The sequence below is a fragment of the Nyctibius grandis genome, chromosome 22, assembly GCF_013368605.1.
Source record: "Nyctibius grandis isolate bNycGra1 chromosome 22, bNycGra1.pri, whole genome shotgun sequence".
NCBI lineage: Eukaryota > Metazoa > Chordata > Aves > Nyctibiiformes > Nyctibiidae > Nyctibius > Nyctibius grandis.
The window spans coordinates 6422845-6443100 of record NC_090679.1 but is presented as its reverse complement, the minus strand read 5'-3'; the positions used below and the strand labels follow the sequence as shown (position 1 = coordinate 6443100).

Genomic DNA, 20256 nt, shown 5'->3' with positions numbered 1-20256 from the left:
AAATTACTGACAGGAAAGTTGATTCTGTCTAAAGGGTACACAGAGTCGGCCTTTGAGGGCCTACTTTGAGGCCTACTTCTACTAAACCGTCTGGTATCAATACCAACTCCCTCACACCATGACGCCGCTCCCACAGCTATCGCCACGGTCACGGCATTGGCCTCACACCCCTTCGGCCCGGGACACGCTGAGGCCAGGCCCACAGGAGCCACCACCCGCGGGGCTCCTGCCGCCTCCCCGCCGCCCGGAAGCTGCCTGTGACGTCACCAAGCCTCGCTATGACGTCACTCCTGCAGGCGCACCGCCCCCCTTAAGCCCCGCCCCCGCGCGGTGCCCGCCGGGTACTGCAGTCCGCGCGGGCGGCCGTGGCGGCGGCGGTGAGGGGCGCGGGCGGCGGGGCTGCCCCGGCGGCGGCCGCGGCCGCCATGACCTACACGGCGGAGCAGCTGGACGGCGTGCGGCGGTGAGCGCGGCGCGGGGCCGGCGGGCGGGGAGCTGCGGCTCCGAGACAGGCGGCCGGGGGTCTGCGGTGGGGTGTGCGGCGGGGTGAGGGGGGACGGGCCGGTACGAGGTAACCTTGTGTGCGCTCGCAGAATAAAGAGGTGCCGGAACTACTATGAAATCCTGGGGGTGGGGAGGGACGCCAGCGAGGAGGAGCTGAAGAAAGCCTACCGCAAACAGGCTCTGAAATTCCACCCGGACAAGAACGGCGCTCCCGGGGCAACGGACGCTTTCAAAGGTGAGGTGGGGCCCGGCCCCGTTTCGAAAGTCATAAAGCAGGATTAAAGGAGCCCAGGCTGCCTCGGACTAACTGTGCTGCGCCTTATGTAAGGGCATCATACGGGCCCATAAAGCTGGGCATTTTGATAGACTGATACACGCATCTCCGCAAAATCCCGGAGCTGGTCGGGAAGATTTGCCTTTTAGTCTTCAGAATGCAGATTTCCGTTAGAAGCAAACGGAAACGTATCCCAAGTCTCGTTCGTAGATACTGGTAAAGGTTCAGAACAACGCTTGGAAATTACATTGGCCGTGCAGGAGTGTGGTGTTGTGTAATCAATAGCTGCTCTGGGTCATGAATAAATCTTTTATATACAGAATCATCAAATAGAATCACAGAATCATATTGGTTGGAAAGGACCTTTAAGATCATTGAGTCCAACCGTTAACCCAGCAACTGCCAAGCCCACCACTAACCCATGTCCCTCAGCACCACATCTACACGGCTTTTAAATCCCCCCAGGGATGGGGACTCCACCACTGCCCTGGGCAGCCTGTTCCAGTGCTTGACAGCCCTTTCGGGGAAGAAATTGTCCCTGATCTCCAATCTAAACCTCCCCTGGCACAACTTGAGGCCAGTTCCTCTCATCCTGTCACTTGTTCCTTTGAAGAAAAGACCAGCCCCCACCTCGCTACACCCTCCTTTCAGGCAGTTGTAGAGAGCGAGAAGGTCTCCCCTCAGCCTCCTTTTCTCCAGGCTAAACACCCCCAGGTCCCTCAGCCGCTCCTCATCACACTTGTGCTCCAGACCCTTCACCAGCTCCGTTGCCCTTCTCTGGACTCGCTCCAGCACCTCAAGGTCTTTCTTGGAGTGAGGGGCCCAACACTGAACACAGGATTCGAGGTGCGGCCTCACCAGTGCCGAGTACAGTGGGAAGATCCCTGCCCTAGTCCTGCTGGCCTCACTAGTGCTGATACAAGCCAGGATGCTGGTGGCCTTCTTGGCCACCTGGGCACACTGCTGACTCATATTCAGCCACCATTGACCAACACCCCCAGGTCCTTTTCCCCCAGGCACTTTCCAGCCACTCTTCCCCCAGCCTGTAGCGGTGCGGGGTGTTGTTGTGCCCCAAGTGCAGGACCCGACACTTGGCCTTGTTGACCCTCACACAGTGGCCTTGGCTCATCGATCCAGCCTGTCCAGACCCCTCTGCAGAGCCTCCTGCCCTCCAGCACATCAACGCTCCCACCCAACTTGGTGTTGTCTGCGAGCTGACTGAGGGTGCACTCGATCCCCTCGTTGGTACAGATATTAAAGAGAACTCATCCCAGTACTGAGCCCTGGGGAACACCACTTGTGACCAGCTGCTAACTGGATTTAACTCCATTCAGCACAACTCTTTGGGCCCAGCCTGGCACGTATATATATGCAAGCGTATGAAATTTGAGTCCAATAGTGTGTGTCTGGACTTGTCAGCAATGTTGGAATCTCAACCTGTATCAACAATGTTGGCATCTAAACTCTCACATCTTTTGCCTTTTCCATGCTGTGCTGCAGCTGTCTGCAACAGCTCTGTAAGGCAGCGTGAGGAAAGTAAGATACTCATTCATAGTGTGTTAGAATAAGGAGGTTTTGAAGGGCTTTTCTTTATTTTTTTGTGTTGGGGTCGTATTTCTCTATGAACTTGTTTACAGCTGTGTTCTGTCAAAGATCAAGGAAGAACATGAACCAAAGAAATACTTCTGAGTGGTTTGACGTGAAGTGTGAAACAGATACGCTGTACAGCTTCACAAGCATCTCTGCCAACAGAAAAACTTGGAATATGGTTCTGCATATTAATTAGTCCCTGCAGTTACTAATTTTGTATTAACTGTGTATGGTATGTGGAGGTGCACTTCTGTATCGGTGCTTAGTTTGATCTGATAAAATGTTACGTTCTCACTCGGTCTCTTGACTGAAGTGGACTCTCTCACCTCAGTTTTACAAATATTTAAGCTCTCTCCATAGACCTTAACACTGTTGTCTTTCTCCTGGTATCAGTGATGGCAGGAAATTGTTCCATCACAGGTAATGCCAGTGTTGTAACACAAAGGCAGTTCTTTCAAAAGTAACTCAAGCTTTGGTCAAGCACCAATTTTTTATGCCTGTTTGGGCTTTTTTGCTACACTGCTTAGAAGAGTCTTAGATCTGGAAATACTGCGTGATATGCCTGAGTAACACTTCTTTTAATTCACTCTCCAGAAATAGGCAATGCTTTTGCAGTTCTGAGCAACCCTGAAAAACGATTACGATACAAAGAATTCAGAAGTGACCACAAGCACGTCAGCACTGGCCAGGCCAGGCACTACGATTACTACACAGACTTTGAAACAGAAATTATACCAGAAGAAATACTCAACATGCTTTTTGGTGGGCGCTTTCCTACAGGTCAGTATCTGTCTGCGGTGTTTTTGAAATGCAATGAACTGACACTAGACCATAAAGGAAGTTCAGCTTCTCTTGGTACTGCTCAGGGAGTTGATGATACATCTGAAAAGAGCAAAAACTTGTTTGGATTTGCACTTTTCCCCCTTCCTAGCTTTTTATGCCTGGAAAAGCTCCCTTAATGCACGGTTTAAACTTCAGATTTTAGCTACTCTGTTCCCCAAAAAATGTTGTCAAAGCCCAGCCTTGCTGTCCAGGAACACTCCTAGAAGAGAGAGCACCCAGTGGGGTAATGGCTGTTGCTGCCAGGGCAAATTCCGAACCTCCCAGCCTCTCTTGAACATTTCTGACAGTTGTAGTTAGGGGTAAGAATATTTTAGTCTAGCAAGGGATTAGGCTGTTTGATTCTTGGGTAGGCAGCATTTTAATACCAGCTGCAGCTGAAGACCCTTCTTTTTGTCGTTGCTTTTATTCCCTCCGTTGTCTGAGGCCAGAAATAGTATGAGAGGTAAAACAAGGTGTGAAGGGAGGGATCAGAGGTATCTCTGCTGATGGTGCTGTACTTGAAACACCTTACTGCGTTCCAGTACAGCATGGCAGCAGCTCCTGCTGTTGTGGTCTCAGTGCCCCTATAACTAGGGAAATATAGGAGTGCATTTGGCTTGCTGCAGCTTGCACACTGTAAAGAAATTAAAACTTCTTAACTTAGAAAGTGATGCCTGCCAGGAGAGGCTGGCTGTTACTGCGTATACCGTACCTGGAGCAGCTCCGTGCATGTCTCAGTCCAGCCTTGGCTTTTGTATTTATGGTAAAGATAGAAAGATCCTGCAAGATCAGTGGAGTACGGGTTTGGGTTAAAAGTAAATGTGAAAGGTATGGTGAGCTCAAGGCTCTTCCTGGCAGTATCTAACGAATTGCTTTAGCAGTCGTGTAAACTTTCTCACCTCCAAGGCGTGGTATAAAGCAACATACACACCAATTACTACAGCCTAAAGTCACAGATACGGGTAATTACTTACAAGCTCCCTGTAACTTTAGTCTGGGTAGTACCATCTTGCAGCTCAGGGGACCTCAGATCGTTTTCAGAATTTCATCGGTAGATGTGCAAAGTGAGCCAAACACAGGGTGACATAATTCCACAGAGTCTGCAAGATTTCTGCCTTTGCAAGAAATTGCACCTGGGTGTGCTTTTGCCTCAGCCACCAGTGAAACGTTGCCCTCGTCTAACATGACTGCTGTGTAGCTGCGGGCGACAGGGATGCTTGGAGTTGACAAGAAATTGAGGAGCTGCGGGAGGAATTTGGGTACTGGGCATGGCAGGTTTAGCAGGCATGAAGAAGTAAATGGCAATTTTTATCGAAGTGGCAAAGGATAAGAAAATAAAAAGATAATTTCATATTATGAAATTATGGTGTTGGTAGTAAACAATAGTTCCCCTGCCAAAAAAGCGTTTGGGTCTGAATTTCTGTACATTTTCCTAATCTAAAAGTGAGTTTTAAATTATGGAAACTAGTTTGTTCAGTAGTTTTCCAAGTAGGCAAAGTCGACACAGCGTCGACTTAGCAAGAGAATGACTAGTAAGAGGGCGTCCAGATAGTTGATACAAAGAGAACATTTTTTAAACTGTTGTCATGTTAAGGAGGACTTGTGTGTGTAAGCTGAAGTTTGTGCCAAGCTGCAGCGTTGTGCTGGTTTTTGTTTTGTGACACCTTGCTGTCATCAGAAGCCCTTTGAGGCTAAAACACAAGAGGCTAAAGCCATTCGCTCTAGTGACTACTTACTTCTCTGCCTGTTATGTATCATGCTCATTTTAATAAAAATATTGTTTTCTGACCCAAGTTTTGATGACAGTCAAAGTCTCTCTGCTACCCCACGAGCCGAGGACAGGCACACTGTTATATCAATCTCAGACAGTTCTTTCCTCCGTCCCCAGGTGTCAGCATCTTCTGCGTTATCCTGATACTGCTTGTGGTCATTGTGGTCGGCGTGGGCCACCTGAGGAACAAGTGTAACTGCTCAAAGGACTCAGAAGGTATTTGCCTGGGGTGATCTGTCTTTCCCTAATCAAAAAGCCATCAGTTTCTACATGGATCTGGCAATTCCTGAAAGATGCTTTTAAAAAGCTTACACGGTGGGGAGGTTTTGAAGCCCAACTGGATTCAGCAGTTAGGAAGGTAGTGTGACCACCTCTTTAGAGCCCCCAGCCCAGACCCACCTGCACAAGGAAACACTCTCAAGTTTGCTGCAGTTAAATGTGCAGATTTCCAGAGGTGGGCAGCTCTTCCAGCAAAAGTCCTGGAGTTTGACACTCCTTTTCCCTCAGAATTCCACTTCCCACAAAGCAGTGCCCACTCGAGGGCAGGGCTGCTCTACAGCAAGACAGTAACTGCCAAAAGACCCAAGGATGCCAGTGGCTGAAGAGGCAGCATTCAGTCCTGCCTGTACATCGCATTCATTGGAGAATTTTCTCTAATCAGCCCTGAAGTATCCCCCGTGGTGTCTCTAATCTCATTTGGATTTCATTTATAACCCTGTACAATGTAATTCTGAATATAGCTGACTTATAGCTGTGATGTTTTCTCACCCGTACATCACCAACTGCCTTTCTCCCTCCAGACAAATAGAAACCAAGGAGACCTCCAAGGTGTCAGAGAGGTAAGGCTGCTCACACTGTTCACATCCTATTGCAAATGCCAATTTTATCCCAGAACTAATTTTATCAAGGAAAAGAGGCTGTTTTGGTTATTTCAGGTGGAACCATTTCAAGACATCTTTGAGACAGGTAAAAAAACAAAATGAGTTCTCATAGCACCTCATCCTCTGCCTGATTGAGTCAAAGGTAGAAGTTCAATATTTAGGGGCCTCATGTCAAAGCTGCACTGATATCTGTGAAGACTCATCACCTTCCAAAAGCAGTTTGCTTGTCTGTCTTTGCCTAGATACAGAGTTGAGGTCTAAACTTGGGTTTCTGGATCTCAAAGCAGCCTCAGTGAGATGAGATCAGGTCTCCAAAAATATCTTCCAAGACGCCTATTACTGTTATCTAGCAAGAGCAGGATAAGGAGGCCCCAATCCAGAGACCTTTGGAAGAGAAGCACCAAGCACAGGATGGTCCATCTGAACCCCCCAGTCCATCACTGCTACCCAAGAAGAGAGTCTGCACGTGGGAAAGCAGCAGGAAACAAGAGCTGAAGGGACCAAAACATGTTGCTCCTACTTTTCCATCTGATAGTTTCCTACCAAAGTAATAAATGCTGCTTTGGAAAGAGGCAAGGGACACAGGGAACAAAGTCCCTAAGTATTTAGGTGCCAAATTTGCACCAATGGTTCCCAAATACCCTTAATGGTCATGATCTAAGTGATCTGCAGCCACTGAATAGAGGACTGTGCCCCAAGGCACCTTAGTCCTCAAAGTCATCCAGTCTCCACTGGCACCAAATGCATATCCCAGCCCTCAGAGTAGGGAGAAAGGGCAATTCCACCTTCCTAATACTTGTAACTCTCACTCTTAAGAGAGATGCTGGCAATACATGAGCAGCAGCATTGGATGTAAAAACATCCAGGGCTCCCTTTGTATGGCAGGCTGGGCCTGAATCAGGACAGCAGCTCACAGGGCAGTGCAAATCAGCCCCGGTCCCGTGTACCAGCCAGCCGCAGCCGTGCCTGTTTGCCTCCACTTGTGTGCAAAGAAACTCCCTTCTCTCATTTTCCAGAGTGGTTAATACTGCTTTCTCTTCTTGGCACCTGCTCGGCAGGCACAAGGCAGAAGGACAACAGCATCTAGTCCAAGCTTACCACATTCCTGCTATGAAGCCAAGGACCCGGAGCTGGAAGCTGACTCGTGACAACCAGCAGTGACATTCTAGGTTCTCTTTTTTTTTTTTTCCCTTGGGAATAAAGCAAGGGTGGACTTTATATATATAAATTATTGTGTCCTTTCTAATCAATACATTTACAGTAGCATCCCACATAGCTTCCTCGCCTGGGGTCTAAGGGCTTTCTCCAGTTACAGCCTGCCATGCTCAAGGGTTGATATCTAACTCTATTTTTTCATATGCCTTCAAATCCTCAGATTATTCCAGCAGCAAGAAGTACCAAGGAACCATCTACTTTGCTAATAAACTGCTGCCTTAGATTAATGGCCTTTATAGCCTGTGCCAGCCAGCCACAGGCTCGTTACTCAATATAGCCCCACACTGAGTCAAACCCGTGCCTTAGAAAAGCATGATCTGCAGCTGAAGGCCTAATGGGATGTAAATGGCCAAGTTCTAGGTCAAATCCCAGCACGATTGCTCCAAGCCCCTTATCCTTGGTGCCCTCGTCGTCCCCGCAGCAGTGGGGATGATCATATCCACCTACCTCACAGGGTTGTTGTGAGGCTATGTTAATCAATGTCTGTAAAGCATTTGGAGAGCCATGAATTAAAGGTGCTGCTGAAATGCAAATTGCCATCTTAAATACTTTATTATTAATAACTGAGCTTCAGGCAGGCAGGTCGCTGTCTTCCCACAGGTCCAACATGCTCAAAGAAGCCTCATCTTAAGCATAAAGAACAAGGTCTCTGCATAGACAGGGTTTTATCCCAGTGTAAAAAGGAGTGGCCACAAGCAAAATGCTGAGCTACTTCAGCTCCTGAAGTTTGGTAGCCCGAGTCTGCTGGGAGAGCTTCCATCTTCCGTACCACCACTTTCCCAGAGTTTCCTGATAGACCAGAAAAGCAGATGCCCCTTCCAGTTCAGCCAGAGCACCCACCTTACGGCAGCCCCAAGCACCACCGGTGCATACCCGAGTTGCCACAATAATGAGAACAGTCCATTAGGCTCCACAGGGCAACAGCTCACGTCTGGAGCCAGCTGGGTCACCACCAGAGCTGGCTCAGAGCCAGCTGCCACTCACTTCCACTGCCTACAGCAAAATACAGCCTTATAAGCCGAGCAACCAAGGATGATGGAGACGTCAATACCCAGCCTCCAATGACCATAAGAGAAACGATGCACTGTTGGGTATTTCTGGAGGTCTCAGTAGCATAACGCACGAAAGCACTAACTCTGCAACCACCTTTGCCTCTGCCCATCTTCACCGTGACTCCTGCTTGCAAGCTTCACCAGCTCCACCGTCAACACAGACCTCCAAAGCACCTCGTCTACCCAGCAGCAGTACACTGAGATACTGCCTTCTCCGAACATGAGCATCAGCATCCATCAACCCCGGAGGTGAAGTTAAGGAAAAAAAGACTTAGCCAAGCACTCAAAATAGGTGCCACTGCACACATTCCCCTGCACAGTTTGACGAAACATAATAATTTAATTTTATAGGTTGGGTAAGAGGTATTTACTGGAACGTGCAGTGCTAGAGGTAGCTGTGCTTTGCAGCTGGCAATTACATGTTCAGCAAAATAAATGCAATGTTTGCACAGCTCCTGCTAAGATCCAGCACAGTTTCTATCTCTAACACACACACCAGGTAGTTTGATAAGCTGTTCTTTTAAAGAAATGAAGCCGTTCTGGTAAAATTCCTGAAAAGTAAAATGACATCACTTCACTCATCCACCCTCCACCAGACTGGTGAGTTTGCTTAAGCACGAGATCCCAGGTGATTCCCAAGTAGGTGGATCCAGATAGCTCCAGATCTCAGACTCGGTGCATGGAGCCTCAGAAGCAGGAAGGCACTACAAAGGCAGCTGGTCAGCACCTGTGATATCAGACACTGCAGTAATTGTCAAGCTTTAACTAACCTCCCCTCCACAATGATCTCCAAAAGATGGTCCCATGGTTAATTTTCCTTCCTTTGTGCTCCTTCTTCCCACAGAATCTTGAAGGTCTTGACAAATAACCTGAACCTGCTCCGCTCTAAAACTGACCCACATCCAAAAGCAAAAATTCCAACTTTGAACTTGTTCAAACAAAGAATGAATAAAAAATAAGCAATAGAAGTGACATAACCCCTAACTTCCAGTCGCTGCTGCCCACGTGAAAGGACAGAACTTCTCCAAGCTGCTGTGCTCCTACAAAGCACACTGGTGGAAGATACTGTCCCCAAAATCGGGAATAAAACTCCTTAACCCTGGGTTTTAGCATTAATGAGAAGGCATTACTTTATTCAGCCGAGGGACACGGGGGATTGCTCCACCTAACATGCTCACCGAGGGACAAAAGCACACTCATTATATATATTATAGAAAAATGAATATTCATACAATTCCTGAGAAAAGCCCGCCTATTCCAAGAAACCTTATGCATATGCTAATATATTATGTAATGTCTTTGCACACACGTACTAAACTGGGGAAGGGGTCTTGGGTGGGCTCTGGGGGTCGCAATCCCCCCATAGTTACGCTGTCTGATGTATAACCGTGCTTCTGCGCAGGCGTGGTTGAGGTCTTTCTGTTGACACATGCAGGTGGCTCCAAGGAGAAGATCCTGTTCTGGTTCTTACAGGATTTATCTCTACTCCTGACCCCAGAGCTGTGAATCAAGTCATTTAAGACCCTACAAAGATGTTGTTCACAGCCTTGTTTATCTTTGGCCCTTCTTTGTAATTAGTGAGGAATTTAACAGAGACCTCGGATTCTCTAAGACTAAGCGCAAGCAAGAATCAGTGACGACTGTAACTCTAAGCGTTACCAGTCCCAGAAGCAGACGCTGTCTGCAAAACACGCCGTTAGCTTCAGAAAGCGCAGTTATTTTAGCTGAAAGGAAAATTACTGACAGGAAAGTTGATTCTGTCTAAAGGGTACACAGAGTCGGCCTTTGAGGGCCTACTTTGAGGCCTACTTCTACTAAACCGTCTGGTATCAATACCAACTCCCTCACACCATGACGCCACTCCCACAGCTATCGCCACGGTCACGGCATTGGCCTCACACCCCTTCGGCCCGGGACACGCTGAGGCCGGGCACACAGGAGCCACCACCCGCGGGGCTCCTGCCGCCTCCCCGCCGCCCGGAAGCTGCCTGTGACGTCACCAAGCCTCGCTATGACGTCACTCCTGCAGGCGCACCGCCCCCCTTAAGCCCCGCCCCCGCGCGGTGCCCGCCGGGTACTGCAGTCCGCGCGGGCGGCCGTGGCGGCGGCGGTGAGGGGCGCGGGCGGCGGGGCTGCCCCGGCGGCGGCCGCGGCCGCCATGACCTACACGGCGGAGCAGCTGGACGGCGTGCGGCGGTGAGCGCGGCGCGGGGCCGGCGGGCGGGGAGCTGCGGCTCCGAGACAGGCGGCCGGGGGTCTGCGGTGGGGTGTGCGGCGGGGTGTGGGGGGACGGGCCGGTACGAGGTAACCTTGTGTGCGCTCGCAGAATAAAGAGGTGCCGGAACTACTATGAAATCCTGGGGGTGGGGAGGGACGCCAGCGAGGAGGAGCTGAAGAAAGCCTACCGCAAACAGGCTCTGAAATTCCACCCGGACAAGAACCGCGCTCCCGGGGCAACGGACGCTTTCAAAGGTGAGGTGGGGCCCGGCCCCGTTTCGAAAGTCATAAAGCAGGATTAAAGGAGCCCAGGCTGCCTCAGACTAACTGTGCTGCGCCTTATGTAAGGGCATCATACGGGCCCATAAAGCTGGGCATTTTGATAGACTGATACACGCATCTCCGCAAAATCCCGGAGCTGGTCGGGAAGATTTGCCTTTTAGTCTTCAGAATGCAGATTTCCGTTAGAAGCAAACGGAAACGTATCCTAAGTCTCGTTCGTAGATACTGGTAAAGGTTCAGAACAACGCTTGGAAATTACATTGGCCGTGCAGGAGTGTGGTGTTGTGTAATCAATAGCTGCTCTGGGTCATGAATAAATCTTTTTATATACAGAATCATCAAATAGAATCACAGAATCATATTGGTTGGAAAGGACCTTTAAGATCATTGAGTCCAACCGTTAACCCAGCAACTGCCAAGCCCACCACTAACCCATGTCCCTCAGCACCACATCTACACGGCTTTTAAATCCCCCCAGGGATGGGGACTCCACCACTGCCCTGGGCAGCCTGTTCCAGTGCTTGACAGCCCTTTCGGGGAAGAAATTGTCCCTGATCTCCAATCTAAACCTCCCCTGGCACAACTTGAGGCCAGTTCCTCTCATCCTGTCACTTGTTCCTTTGAAGAAAAGACCAGCCCCCACCTCGCTACACCCTCCTTTCAGGCAGTTGTAGAGAGCGAGAAGGTCTCCCCTCAGCCTCCTTTTCTCCAGGCTAAACACCCCCAGGTCCCTCAGCCGCTCCTCATCACACTTGTGCTCCAGACCCTTCACCAGCTCCGTTGCCCTTCTCTGGACTCGCTCCAGCACCTCAAGGTCTTTCTTGGAGTGAGGGGCCCAACACTGAACACAGGATTCGAGGTGCGGCCTCACCAGTGCCGAGTACAGTGGGAAGATCCCTGCCCTAGTCCTGCTGGCCTCACTAGTGCTGATACAAGCCAGGATGCTGGTGGCCTTCTTGGCCACCTGGGCACACTGCTGACTCATATTCAGCCACCATTGACCAACACCCCCAGGTCCTTTTCCCCCAGGCACTTTCCAGCCACTCTTCCCCCAGCCTGTAGCGGTGCGGGGTGTTGTTGTGCCCCAAGTGCAGGACCCGACACTTGGCCTTGTTGACCCTCACACAGTGGCCTTGGCTCATCGATCCAGCCTGTCCAGACCCCTCTGCAGAGCCTCCTGCCCTCCAGCACATCAACGCTCCCACCCAACTTGGTGTTGTCTGCGAGCTGACTGAGGGTGCACTCGATCCCCTCGTTGGTACAGATATTAAAGAGAACTCATCCCAGTACTGAGCCCTGGGGAACACCACTTGTGACCAGCTGCTAACTGGATTTAACTCCATTCAGCACAACTCTTTGGGCCCAGCCTGGCACGTATATATATGCAAGCGTATGAAATTTGAGTCCAATAGTGTGTGTCTGGACTTGTCAGCAATGTTGGAATCTCAACCTGTATCAACAATGTTGGCATCTAAACTCTCACATCTTTTGCCTTTTCCATGCTGTGCTGCAGCTGTCTGCAACAGCTCTGTAAGGCAGCGTGAGGAAAGTAAGATACTCATTCATAGTGTGTTAGAATAAGGAGGTTTTGAAGGGCTTTTCTTTATTTTTTTGTGTTGGGGTCGTATTTCTCTATGAACTTGTTTACAGCTGTGTTCTGTCAAAGATCAAGGAAGAAGATGAACCAAACAAATACTTCTGAGTGGTTTGACGTGAAGTGTGAAACAGATACGCTGTACAGCTTCACAAGCATCTCTGCCAACAGAAAAACTTGGAATATGGTTCTGCATATTAATTAGTCCCTGCAGTTACTAATTTTGTATTAACTGTGTATGGTATGTGGAGGTGCACTTCTGTATCGGTGCTTAGTTTGATCTGATAAAATGTTACGTTCTCACTCGGTCTCTTGACTGAAGTGGACTCTCTCACCTCAGTTTTACAAATATTTAAACTCTCTCCATAGACCTTAACACTGTTGTCTTTCTCCTGCTATCAGTGATGGCAGGAAATTGTTCCATCACAGGTAATGCCAGTGTTGTAACACAAAGGCAGTTCTTTCAAAAGTAACTCAAGCTTTGGTCAAGCACCAATTTTTTATGCCTGTTTGGGCTTTTTTGCTACACTGCTTAGAAGAGTCTTAGATCTGGAAATACTGCGTGATATGCCTGAGTAACACTTCTTTTAATTCACTCTCCAGAAATAGGCAATGCTTTTGCAGTTCTGAGCAACCCTGAAAAACGATTACGATACAAAGAATTCAGAAGTGACCACAAGCACGTCAGCACTGGCCAGGCCAGGCACTACGATTACTACACAGACTTTGAAACAGAAATTATACCAGAAGAAATACTCAACATGCTTTTTGGTGGGCGCTTTCCTACAGGTCAGTATCTGTCTGCGGTGTTTTTGAAATGCAATGAACTGACACTAGACCATAAAGGAAGTTCAGCTTCTCTTGGTACTGCTCAGGGAGTTGATGATACATCTGAAAAGAGCAAAAACTTGTTTGGATTTGCACTTTTCCCCCTTCCTAGCTTTTTATGCCTGGAAAAGCTCCCTTAATGCACGGTTTAAACTTCAGATTTTAGCTACTCTGTTCCCCAAAAAATGTTGTCAAAGCCCAGCCTTGCTGTCCAGGAACACTCCTAGAAGAGAGAGCACCCAGTGGGGTAATGGCTGTTGCTGCCAGGGCAAATTCCGAACCTCCCAGCCTCTCTTGAACATTTCTGACAGTTGTAGTTAGGGGTAAGAATATTTTAGTCTAGCAAGGGATTAGGCTGTTTGATTCTTGGGTAGGCAGCATTTTAATACCAGCTGCAGCTGAAGACCCTTCTTTTTGTCGTTGCTTTTATTCCCTCCGTTGTCTGAGGCCAGAAATAGTATGAGAGGTAAAACAAGGTGTGAAGGGAGGGATCAGAGGTATCTCTGCTGATGGTGCTGTACTTGAAACACCTTACTGCGTTCCAGTACAGCATGGCAGCAGCTCCTGCTGTTGTGGTCTCAGTGCCCCTATAACTAGGGAAATATAGGAGTGCATTTGGCTTGCTGCAGCTTGCACACTGTAAAGAAATTAAAACTTCTTAACTTAGAAAGTGATGCCTGCCAGGAGAGTCTGGCTGTTACTGCACATACCGTACCTGGAGCAGCTCCGTGCATGTCTCAGTCCAGCCTTGGCTTTTGTATTTATAGTAAAGATAGAAAGATCCTGCAAGATCAGTGGAGTACGGGTTTGGATTAAAAGTAAATGTGAAAGGTATGGTGAGCTCAAGGCTCTTCCTGGCAGTATCTAACGAATTGCTTTAGCAGTCGTGTAAACTTTCTCACCTCCAAGGCGTGGTATAAAGCAACATACACACCAATTACTACAGCCTAAAGTCACAGATACGGGTAATTACTTACAAGCTCCCTGTAACTTTGGTCTGGGTAGTACCATCTTGCAGCTCAGGGGACCTCAGATCGTTTTCAGAATTTCATCGGTAGATGTGCAAAGTGAGCCAAACACAGTGTGACATAATTCCACAGAGTCTGCAAGATTTCTGCCTTTGCAAGAAATTGCACCTGGGTGTGCTTTTGCCTCAGCCACCAGTGAAACGTTGCCCTCGTCTAACATGACTGCTGTGTAGCTGCGGGCGACAGGGATGCTTGGAGTTGACAAGAAATTGAGGAGCTGCGGGAGGAATTTGGGTACTGGGCATGGCAGGTTTAGCAGGCATGAAGAAGTAAATGGCAATTTTTATCGAAGTGGCAAAGGATAAGAAAATAAAAAGATAATTTCATATTATGAAATTATGGTGTTGGTAGTAAACAATAGTTCCCCTGCCAAAAAAGCGTTTGGGTCTGAATTTCTGTACATTTTCCTAATCTAAAAGTGAGTTTTAAATTATGGAAACTAGTTTGTTCAGTAGTTTTCCAAGTAGGCAAAGTCGACACAGCGTCGACTTAGCAAGAGAATGACTAGTAAGAGGGCGTCCAGATAGTTGATACAAAGAGAACATTTTTTAAACTGTTGTCATGTTAAGGAGGACTTGTGTGTGTAAGCTGAAGTTTGTGCCAAGCTGCGGCGTTGTGCTGGTTTTTGTTTTGTGACACCTTGCTGTCATCAGAAGCCCTTTGAGGCTAAAACACAAGAGGCTAAAGCCATTTGCTCTAGTGACTACTTACTTCTCTGCCTATTATGTATCATGCTCATTTTAATAAAAATATTGATTTCTGACCCAAGTTTTGATGACAGTCAAAGTCTCTCTGCTACCCCACGAGCCGAGGACAGGCACACTGTTATATCAATCTCAGACAGTTCTTTCCTCCGTCCCCAGGTGTCAGCATCTTCTGCGTTATCCTGATACTGCTTGTGGTCATTGTGGTCGGCGTGGGCCACCTGAGGTCCAAGTGTAACCGCTCAAAGGACTCAGAAGGTATTTGCCTGGGGTGATCTGTCTTTCCCTAATCAAAAAGCCATCAGTTTCTACATGGATCTGGCAATTCCTGAAAGATGCTTTTAAAAAGCTTACACGGTGGGGAGGTTTTGAAGCCCAACTGGATTCAGCAGTTAGGAAGGTAGTGTGACCACCTCTTTAGAGCCCCCCAGCCCAGACCCATCTGCACAAGGAAACACTCCCAAGTTTGCTGCAGTTAAATGTGCAGATTTCCAGAGGTGGGCAGCTCTTCCAGCAAAAGTCCTGGAGTTTGACACTCCTTTTCCCTCAGAATTCCACTTCCCACAAAGCAGTGTCCACTCGAGGGCAGGGCTGCTCTACAGCAAGACAGTAACTGCCAAAAGACCCAAGGATGCCAGTGGCTGAAGAGGCAGCATTCAGTCCTGCCTGTATGTCACATTCATTGGAGAATTTTCTCTAATCAGCCCTGAAGTATCCCCCGTGGTGTCTCTAATCTCATTTGGATTTCATTTATAACCCTGTACAATGTAATTCTGAATATAGCTGACTTATAGCTGTGATGTTTTCTCACCCGTACATCACCAACTGCCTTTCTCCCTCCAGACAAATAGAAACCAAGGAGACCTCCAAGGTGTCAGAGAGGTAAGGCTGCTCACACTGTTCACATCCTATTGCAAATGCCAATTTTATCCCAGAACTAATTTTATCAAGGAAAAGAGGCTGTTTTGGTTATTTCAGGTGGAAGCATTTCAAGACATCTTTGAGACAGGTAAAAAAACAAAATGAGTTCTCATAGCACCTCATCCTCTGCCTGATTGAGTCAAAGGTAGAAGTTCAATATTTAGGGGCCTCATGTCAAAGCTGCACTGATAGCTGTGAAGACTCATCACCTTCCAAAAGCAGTTTGCTTCTCTTTCTTTGCCTAGATACAGAGTTGAGGTCTAAACTTGGGTTTCTGGATCACAAAGCAGCCTCAGTGAGATGAGATCAGGTCTCCAAAAATATCTTCCAAGTCGCCTATTACTGTTATCTAGCAAGAGCAGGATAAGGAGGCCCCAATCCAGAGACCTTTGGAAGAGAAGCACCAAGCACAGGATGGTCCATCTGAACCCCCCAGTCCATCACTGCTACCCAAGAAGAGAGGCTGCACGTGGGAAAGCAGCAGGAAACAAGAGCTGAAGGGACCAAAACATGTTGCTCCTCCTTTTCCATCTGATCATTTCCTACCAAAGTAATAAATGCTGCTTTGGAAAGAGCCAAGGGACACAGGGAGCAAAGTCCCTAAGTATTTAGGTGCCAAATTTGCACCAATGGTTCCCAAATACCCTTAATGGTCATGATCTAAGTGATCTGCAGCCACTGAATAGAGGACTGTGCCCCCAAGGCACCTTAGTCCTCAAAGTCATCCAGTCTCCACTGGCACCAAATGCATATCCCAGCCCTCAGAGTAGGGAGAAAGGGCAATTCCACCTTCCTAATACTTGTAACTCTCACTCTTAAGAGAGATGCTGGTAATACATGAGCAGAAGCACTGGATGTAAAAACATCCAGGGCTCCCTTTGTATGGCAGGCTGGGCCTGAATCAGGACAGCAGCTCACAGGGCAGTGCAAATCAGCCCCGGTCCCGTGTACCAGCCAGCCGCAACCGTGCCTGTTTGCCTCCACTTGTGTGCAAAGAAACTCCCTTCTCTCATTTTCCAGAGTGGTTAATACTGCTTTCTCTTCTTGGCACCTGCTCGGCAGGCACAAGGCAGAAGGACAACAGCATCTAGTCCAAGCTTACCACATTCCTGCTATGAAGCCAAGGACCCGGAGCTGGAAGCTGACTCGTGACAACCAGCAGTGACATTCTAGGTTCTCTTTTTTTTTTTTTCCCTTGGGAATAAAGCAAGGGTGAACTTTATATATATAAATTATTGTGTCCTTTCTAATCAATACATTTACAGTAGCATCCCACATAGCTTCCTCGCCTGGGGTCTAAGGGCTTTCTCCAGTTACAGCCTGCCATGCTCAAGGGTTGATATCTAACTCTATTTTTTTGTATGCCTTCAAATCCTCAGATTATTCCAGCAGCAAGAAGTACCAAGGAACCATCTACTTTGCTAATAAACTGCTGCCTTAGATTAATGGCCTTTATAGCCTGTGCCAGCCAGCCACAGGCTCGTTACTCAATATAGCCCCACACTGAGTCAAACCCGTGCCTTAGAAAAGCATGATCTGCAGCTGAAGGCCTAATGGGATGTAAATGGCCAAGTTCTAGGTCAAATCCCAGCACGATTGCTCCAAGCCCCTTATCCTTGGTGCCCTCGTCGTCCCCGCAGCAGTGGGGATGATCATATCCACCTAACTCACAGGGTTGTTGTGAGGCTATGTTAATCAATGTCTGTAAAGCATTTGGAGAGCCATGAATTAAAGGTGCTGCTGAAATGCAAATTGCCATCTTAAATACTTTATTATTGATAACTGAGCTTCAGGCAGGCAGGTCGCTGTCTTCCCACAGGTCCAACATGCTCAAAGAAGCCTCATCTTAAGCATAAAGAACAAGGTCTCTGCATAGACAGGGTTTTCTCCCAGTGTAAAGAGGAGTGGCCACAAGCAAAATGCTGAGCTACTTCAGCTCCTGAAGTTTGGTAGCCCGAGTCTGCGGGGAGAGCTTCCATCTTCCGTACCACCACTTTCCCAGAGTTTCCTGATAGACCAGAAAAGCAGATGCCCCTTCCAGTTCAGCCAGAGCACCCACCTTACGGCAGCCCCAAGCACCACCGGTGCATACCCGAGTTGCCACAATAATGAGAACAGTCCATTAGGCTCCACAGGGCAACAGCTCACATCTGGAGCCAGCTGGGTCACCACCAGAGCTGGCTCAGAGCCAGCTGCCAGTCACTTCCACTGCCTACAGCAAAATACAGCCTTATAAGCCGAGCAACCAAGGATGATGGAGACGTCAATACCCAGCCTCCAATGACCATAAGAGAAACGATGCACTGTTGGGTATTTCTGGAGGTCTCAGTAGCATAACACACTAAAGCACTAACTCTGCAACCACCTTTGCCTCTGCCCATCTTCACCATGACTACAACTACCTGAAGGGAGGTTGTAGTGAAGTGGGAGTCGGCCTCTTCTCCCAGGCAACTAGCAACAGGACAAGAGGACACAGCCTCAAGCTTCACCAGGAGAGGTTCAGGTTGGACATTAGGAAGAGTTTCTTTTCAGAAAGGGTTATTAGACATTGGAATGGGCTGCCCAGGGAGGTGGTAGAGTCACCATCTCTGGAGGTGTTTAAGAAAAGCCTGGACATGGCACTTAGTGCCATGGTCTAGTTGCCATGGTGGTATCAGGGCAATGGTTGGACTCGATGATCCCAGAGGTCTCTTCCAACCTGGTTGATTCTGTGATTCTGTGACTCCTGCTTGCAAGCTTCACCAGCTCCACCGTCCAGAGCACCTCGTCTACCCAGCAGCAGTACACTGAGATACTGCCTTCTCCGAACATGAGCATCAGCATCCATCAACCCCGGAGGTGAAGTTAAGGAAAAAAAGACTTGGCCAAGCACTCAAAATAGGTGCCACTGCACACATTCCCCTGCACAGTTTGATGAAACATAATAATTTAATTTTATAGGTTGGGTAAGAGGTATTTACTGGAATGTGCAGTGCTAGAGGTAGCTGTGCTTTGCAGCTGGCAATTACGTGTTCAGCAAAATAAATGCAATGTTTGCACAGCTCCTGCTAAGATCCAGCACAGTTTCTATCTCTAACACACACACCAGGTAGTTTGATAAGCTGCTCTTTTAAAGAAATGAAGCCGTTCTGGTAAAATTCCTGAAAAGTAAAATGACATCACTTCACTCATCCGCCCTCCACCAGACTGGTGAGTTTGCTTAAGCATGAGATCCCAGGTGATTCCCAAGTAGGTGGATCCAGATAGCTCCAGATCTCAGACTTGGTGCATGGAGCCTCAGAAGCAGGTTTTTAGTCCCAGGAAGGCACTACAAAGGCAGCTGGTCAGCACCTGTGATATCAGACACTTCAGTAATTGTCAAGCTTTAACTAACCTCCCCTCCACAATGACCTCCAAAAGATGGTCCCATGGTTAATTTTCCTTCCTTTGTGCTCCTTCTTCCCATAGACTCTTGAAGGTCTTGACAAATAACCTGAACCTGCTCCGCTCTAAAACTGACCCACATCCAAAGGCAAAAATTCCAACTTTGAACTTGTTCAAACAAAGAATGAATAAAAAATAAGCAATAGAAGTGACATAACCCCTAACTTCCAGTCGCTGCTGCCCACGTGAAAGGACAGAACTTCTCCAAGCTGCTGTGCTCCTACAAAGCACACTGGTGGAAGATACTGTCCCCAAAATCGGGAATAAAACTCCTTAACCCTGGGTTTTAGCATTAATGAGGAGGCATTACTTTATTCAGCCAAGGGACATGGGGGATTGCTCCACCTAACATGCTCACCGAGGGACAAAAGCACACTCATTATATACATTATAGAAAAATGAATATTCATACAATTCCTGAGAAAAGCCCGCCTATTCCAAGAAACTTTATGCATATGCTAATATATTATATAGTGCCTTTGCACACACGTACTAAATTGGGGAAGGGGTCTTGGGTGGGCTCTGGGGGTCGCAATCCCCCCATAGTTACGCTGTCTGCTGTATAACCGTGCTTCTGCGCAGGCGTGGTTGAGGCCTTTCTGTTGACATATGCTCCAAGGAGAAGATCCTGTTCTGGTTCTTACAGGATTTATCTCTACTCCTGACCCCAGAGCTGTGAATCAAGTCATTTAAGACACTACAAAGATATTGTTCACAGCCTTGTTTATCTTTGGCCCTTCTTTGTAATTAGTGAGGAATTTAACAGAGACCTCGGATTCTCTAAGACTAAGCGCAAGCAAGAATCAGTGACGACTGTAATTCTAAGTGTTACCAGTCCCAGAAGCAGACGCTGTCTGCAAAACACGCCGTTAGCTTCAGAAAGCGCAGTTATTTTAGCTGAAAGGAAAATTACTGACAGGAAAGTTGATTCTGTCTAAAGGGTACACAGAGTCGGCCTTTGAGGGCCTACTTTGAGGCCTACTTCTACTAAACCGTCTGGTATCAATACCAACTCCCTCACACCATGACGCCGCTCCCACAGCTATCGCCACGGTCACGGCATTGGCCTCACACCCCTTCGGCCCGGGACACGCTGAGGCCGGGCACACAGGAGCCACCACCCGCGGGGCTCCTGCCGCCTCCGCCGCCC

The 20256-nt window shown here is 48.2% G+C and overlaps 2 protein-coding genes across 4 annotated transcripts; both read left to right on the top strand.

The window, feature by feature from the left end:
• Positions 1 to 362: 362 nt before the first annotated feature.
• On the top strand, positions 363 to 7590 carry LOC137672841 (dnaJ homolog subfamily C member 18-like). 2 transcript variants are annotated; one of them, XM_068417262.1, is made up of 6 exons: positions 363 to 463; positions 594 to 739; positions 2963 to 3148; positions 5079 to 5177; positions 5762 to 5800; positions 6901 to 7590. In XM_068417262.1, the coding sequence occupies exons 1-5, from the start codon at positions 426 to 428 to the stop codon at positions 5767 to 5769; spliced, it is 477 nt and encodes a 158-aa protein (XP_068273363.1). In that variant the 5' UTR covers positions 363 to 425; the 3' UTR covers positions 5770 to 5800; positions 6901 to 7590. The 2 variants fall into 2 exon arrangements, with proteins under 2 accessions (XP_068273363.1, XP_068273364.1); XM_068417263.1 differs by having other exon boundaries at positions 6859 to 7590.
• A 2614-nt stretch (positions 7591 to 10204) lies between these two features.
• On the top strand, positions 10205 to 17435 carry LOC137672848 (dnaJ homolog subfamily C member 18-like). 2 transcript variants are annotated; one of them, XM_068417268.1, is made up of 6 exons: positions 10205 to 10305; positions 10436 to 10581; positions 12806 to 12991; positions 14922 to 15020; positions 15606 to 15644; positions 16746 to 17435. In XM_068417268.1, exons 1-5 carry the CDS (start codon positions 10268 to 10270, stop codon positions 15611 to 15613), a joined length of 477 nt encoding a protein of 158 aa, XP_068273369.1. In that variant the 5' UTR covers positions 10205 to 10267; the 3' UTR covers positions 15614 to 15644; positions 16746 to 17435. The 2 variants fall into 2 exon arrangements, with proteins under 2 accessions (XP_068273369.1, XP_068273370.1); XM_068417269.1 differs by having other exon boundaries at positions 16704 to 17435.
• Positions 17436 to 20256: the final 2821 nt, after the last annotated feature.

Bases quoted from the DNA above. Each gene is read 5' to 3' on its own strand.
- LOC137672841 (XM_068417262.1), top strand. From the start codon at position 426: ATGACCTACACGGCGGAGCAGCTGGACGGCGTGCGGCG. The intron at 464-593 runs GTGAGCGCGGCG...GTGCGCTCGCAG, and splicing joins CAGCTGGACGGCGTGCGGCG to AATAAAGAGGTGCCGGAACT. The intron at 3,149-5,078 runs GTCAGTATCTGT...CTCCGTCCCCAG, and splicing joins TGGTGGGCGCTTTCCTACAG to GTGTCAGCATCTTCTGCGTT.
- LOC137672848 (XM_068417268.1), top strand. From the start codon at position 10,268: ATGACCTACACGGCGGAGCAGCTGGACGGCGTGCGGCG. The intron at 10,306-10,435 runs GTGAGCGCGGCG...GTGCGCTCGCAG, and splicing joins CAGCTGGACGGCGTGCGGCG to AATAAAGAGGTGCCGGAACT. The intron at 10,582-12,805 runs GTGAGGTGGGGC...TTCACTCTCCAG, and splicing joins GGCAACGGACGCTTTCAAAG to AAATAGGCAATGCTTTTGCA.